General features: G+C 34.6%; 1 protein-coding gene across 1 annotated transcript; it reads left to right on the forward strand.

Moving 5' to 3' along the window:
* The first annotated feature begins 2,218 nt into the window (after window positions 1-2,218).
* On the forward strand, window positions 2,219-2,830 carry LOC132040119 (uncharacterized). The gene is made up of 2 exons (XM_059430737.1): window positions 2,219-2,360; window positions 2,550-2,830. The coding sequence occupies exons 1-2, from the start codon at window positions 2,252-2,254 to the stop codon at window positions 2,765-2,767; spliced, it is 327 nt and encodes a 108-aa protein (XP_059286720.1). The 5' UTR covers window positions 2,219-2,251; the 3' UTR covers window positions 2,768-2,830.
* The last annotated feature ends 1,967 nt before the right edge of the window (window positions 2,831-4,797 follow it).

The following is a 4,797-nucleotide window of genomic DNA, read 5'->3' on the forward strand; positions in this document are numbered from 1 at the left end:
CTAGCCCTTGTCTATAATGAGGAGGAACCTAAGTTAAAACTTTGGTTCTAGAAGCAAGAAAGGTGCATGTTATTAACTTGAATGCTTAGACCAAAAATCAAGTTCATTGCTTAAATGGTCACTAAACTATTTGAAATAGGTGAACAAAGTCACTTTTCTTTACTTAAAATGTCATAGTTCTTTCATTTGAATCATAAAAGTCACTTAGTTTTTGTTGTTTAACTCAAAAGGTCACTCAAGCCGGAAAGTGAAATAGCAACTACTTTTTAATGACATGACGCCTGATTTTTTGAGCAAAAAATAGAAAACATTAAACCCAACTAGTTTAACCAAAACCCTCTTATTTGATCTAGTATTCGTCCGTAAAATCCCGTCATATCCTAAAAAAATGCAGAAATTTTAGCAACAAAAAAAAAAGGTCCAAAAATTACACGTTTGGTATTGTAATTGGCCCTTTTTGGTCAGTCATATAGCTACTACAGTTCTCTCTTTTCTAATACAAAAGAAAGAAGAATGACATTTTGAGTGAAACAAGAACTTTTCTGATATAAAAGAAAGAAAAGTGACCTTTTGAGTGAAATAACAAAACTTAAGCAACTTTTCTAATACAAAATAAAGAAAAAGACTTTTTTTTTAACCTCTTTCCAATAGTTGAGTGACCGTTTAAAGCAATGAACTCTCCAAAAAATTCGGATATAAGAATAGATTGTATGCTTGACGATTTAGAAGGACATAATCACCAAGTCATACAGCAAACATGTATTGTTGAGTAATTTAGATTTATTACTTCCACTTCATGAAGAAGCGTATTATTGGAAATTGTGTTAATTTTTAGAGAGACATTAGAGATATGATATATGCTAGGTAAATTTCATAGATGCTAATGTAACTATCACCTCCTTTCACAAAAGTCACTTAATTATCTTTTCAAACACAAAAATCACTAAACTTTGAGTACACTAACACAAAAATCACACACCACTGAAAAATCTTAATTTTCCGATTGGAAACTCTTTTTTACTCTTTTTTTTAAATCTAATAAATAAAAACTCAATTAAAAGAGATCCGACCCGACCCAAAATGCATAACCCGTTTAATTAAAAGAGATTAAACGGGTTAGCGAGTTTGAGTTTAAAAGTGGGTGGGTTTAATTTTTTAAATTAAATAATATATATCATTACTAGAAATAGAGATTTTTCCCACCGACATTCAGTAGGAAATTTGTGCCATAAAATATGATTTTCCCACCTCATTCCCACCGAACCAGCTCACTGAGAGAACGCATGGTGGGAAACACGTTCCCATTGATACGCTGGGAAACTTCCTAATTTTTCCGTGTGAAAATACTACTATTTAGGTTTTTCCACCGACATTCAGTGCGAAATAGCCACTAAACATTTTTCAGTGGGAAATTCAGTGGGAAAAATAGAGATTTTTTAGTAGTGTATGGCCAATCATAACAAGCCACCTGACTTTTTAAAATTGGAAAGAGTTAGATTTAAGGTTTTAGTTTGAGGGGTGTTCTTGAGCCAAAAAAAACAGGTTGAGGATAATTTTAGATCAATTGGTGGATGGATGATATTTGTGAGCCATTATTCATACATTAGGGGTACTTTTCTCCCTCTGTTGTTTTGCGTTGGCTTCCTTCAGAATAAAGTGACCTCTCAGTCCATGCTAATAGAGCTCGATAAATATTTGTGTGTATATCAGATAAATGGATACATGATATATATTTTTAGGTACTTTTATTACCTTAGTTACGGTTATAGTCTGCTTTAAACATAGTGTGCTAGTAAGTATTACCGGCAGAAAACTCTAAATTGCAATTAGTTGGAGGACAAATTTCAATCTTTTGCAGTAAAGTAACAATAACAGCATTCTTCATTAACTTAATATCTCAAGTGAAATCTAATAACCTTACCTTAATAGAAAAAACTTACTATGTCCTTTATAAACTTACTATTTTAAGTGATATCTAACAACAATTAACCTGCCTTAAGAAAATTATTTACATTTAGTAATTGCATACAGTCTTATCATAATGCAATCACAAAGTGGAACATGATTCTAGCAATGCATTTGTATATAGTAAGACAAGAAATGTAAAATAAATTAATTACCTTATTTCTTTTACCTGGTTACCATATTTTAGTCAGTGGACACCTTAAAAAACATTATAAAAGGCAGTGGTTAGCTTTGATAATATATCAGTGAATCAGTGAATTAAGTAAACAATTTATAGAAAAGAGAAATGGCAATTCCTAAAAGTATTCTTCTTATTATTATTGGTTTTGTTGGAACTTTGTTCTCTATAGTTTTGGCTACACCACAGACTGCAACAGTTTATACGAACATAGCTCGTAAGTATTTCATTTCATTTCATTTCAATTTATTTGCCAGCTCGATAAGAAATACTTACATCATAAACCAATATACGTTAATATCATATCTATTAGTATATATTATACATATGTCTGCTATTTTTTGGGTGAGAGTTTATTTATGTCATTTTTTCCTTTTTTTAACCTCTATTTCTTTTATTAATGTAGCTGGCAATGGAAATAGCAACTTGGCTCCTATGGAGATGGTGAAGAAGCTAGAATTAACTAATAGATGTGGTGGTAATTTGGGTCCATGTGACCACATTTGCGATAAAGAATGTTGCATTGAAACATGCAACAGGCTCTATAAGGGCCGTAACCCCACACCAGGTTGCAAACACTATGGAACTGGATTTCTGAGTTGCATTTGTACGTATGATTGTTGATTTTCCCTAAATTATATTTAGGATATGGGAGCTAGTTTGGCTTAATTGATTAAAAGTTATTAATTAGTGAGTGATGCAGTATCATCAAGTGCTGGTGGAAAGAATTTGTATGTGGTCAAAATGACTCTATATATAAATAAACGATTGCGTGTTTGGAAATAAATGATGTTGAGTATTGATAAATAAGCATTTGATGTATTTGTTTCCATTGGGCAAAATTACTTGGGCCAGTCATCAAAGTGGCCAGGTCCTATTAAGTTGTGGGCAATTCGCAGAATTGCCCTTCGTTTGGGGTGGTTTTTAAATTTTGCCCCTCATATTTGAAATCTTTAAATTTTTTCGGCTAAACCCATAGTTCCAGCGTTCGAACCCACGCGCGGTGATCAAAATTTTAAAAAAAAAATTCGCAAGGCAAGTTTAAATTTCGCTATGCCCCCAACTAAGATACACTGTTGAAGGAATTACCAAAGTTATCTTAGGACCGATACTTATGCCTTATATGAGACTTGGCATAAGTATCTGGTCCCGCATAACTTTGATAATTCATTCAAAGTTTATGCGGATCCGTATAAAAGTTTGCCCATTAAAAGTATGCCCCCCAGATAACTTTGTGAAGGAATTACGAAAGCTATGCGGACCGTAAGATACTTTTATGCCTTTATGGGCGACTTGGCATAAGTATCGGTCGGCGTATAACTTTGATAATTCCTTCACAAAGTTATCTTGGTCGGCATAAAAGTTTGCCCATTAAAAGTATGCCCCATGCATAACTTTGTGAAGGAATTATCAAAGTTATGCGGACCCGGCATACTTATGCCAAGCCCATAAGGCATGAGTATCGGGTCCCGTATAAATGTGTAATTCCTTAACAAAAGTATCTTGGTCCATACACGCGACCCAAACCTTGTCTTGCGATTTTTTTTTTTAATTTATCTTGAGCGGGAGTTCGAACTCGAACCTCATTATTTAGCGCGAAAGCTCAAAGTTGCAATGCGAAGAGCAAAAATTAAAGACCGGCAATATGAGGGGCATAATTTAAAGACCACAAATATGAGGGGCAAAATTTAAAGACCACCCCAAAAGAAGGGCACTCCGCGCAAAAAAATGTTAAGTTGTCGTTTGCTTTTAACGGGCTTCGAGAAAAGCAAATTCCTTTCATTTTTTCTGCGCGGATTGACCTTCTTTTGGGGTGATCTTTAGATTTTGGCTCTCATATTTGTGGTCTTTAAGTTTTGTCCTTCGCGTAGAAATCCTGAAATTTTGGGTTAGAACTCTGGCTCAAACATAAAAATAAAAAATAATTTCACAAGGCAAGACTTGGGAAAGTTATGCCGAAGCCGTCATATGCGCGCTTAAGGCTTGACTAAAGTTATGCCGGATCCGGCAGAACTTTTTGTATAGTTTAGTTGTGTCTTATGGGGCAGAATTTTAGTTAAGCCATTACTAAAGTTAACTTGAAGGGTAAATATTAAAGACCAACCCATTTGCAGGGAAAACCATGCAATTTCTTCAAATGAATTAACCTAAATAATGACCTTTTTCTTGCGCGGATTGCCCTTCATTTGGGGCGGTCTTTAATTTTTATCCTTCCAATTGGTAGTCTTTAAGTTTTGCCCTTCGCCTGATACCCCGAGATTGTGGGTTCCGACCCCAGCTCAGTTTAAAAAAAAAAAAACGTAAGGCAAAATTTCGCAATTCTGTCCATGTTCGAAATTCTGCCTGAAGGCCAAAAGTTAAAGACCACCATTTTGAGGGCCAAAAATTAAAGACCACCCCCAGCAAAGGCCAATCCTGCAAATTGCCCAATAATGACAATCCAAGCTTCCTAACATGTCGACTAAGGCCCCCAAAAGGAGGTTCGATCAGTGAAAGGAACAACTTTGTCTCTCGGAAAGAAGAATAGCCCCACTCTCTATCTGATTGAACCAATTGATCATATTATTGGGAGAAAACATGTCACAATAGAGGTGAACAGCCGACCACTTCAAACAAAAAATAATCGACGGATGTATAATATATGTATAATACAT

The sequence above is a fragment of the Lycium ferocissimum genome, chromosome 12, assembly GCF_029784015.1.
Source record: "Lycium ferocissimum isolate CSIRO_LF1 chromosome 12, AGI_CSIRO_Lferr_CH_V1, whole genome shotgun sequence".
NCBI classification, from domain to species: Eukaryota; Viridiplantae; Streptophyta; class Magnoliopsida; order Solanales; family Solanaceae; genus Lycium; species Lycium ferocissimum.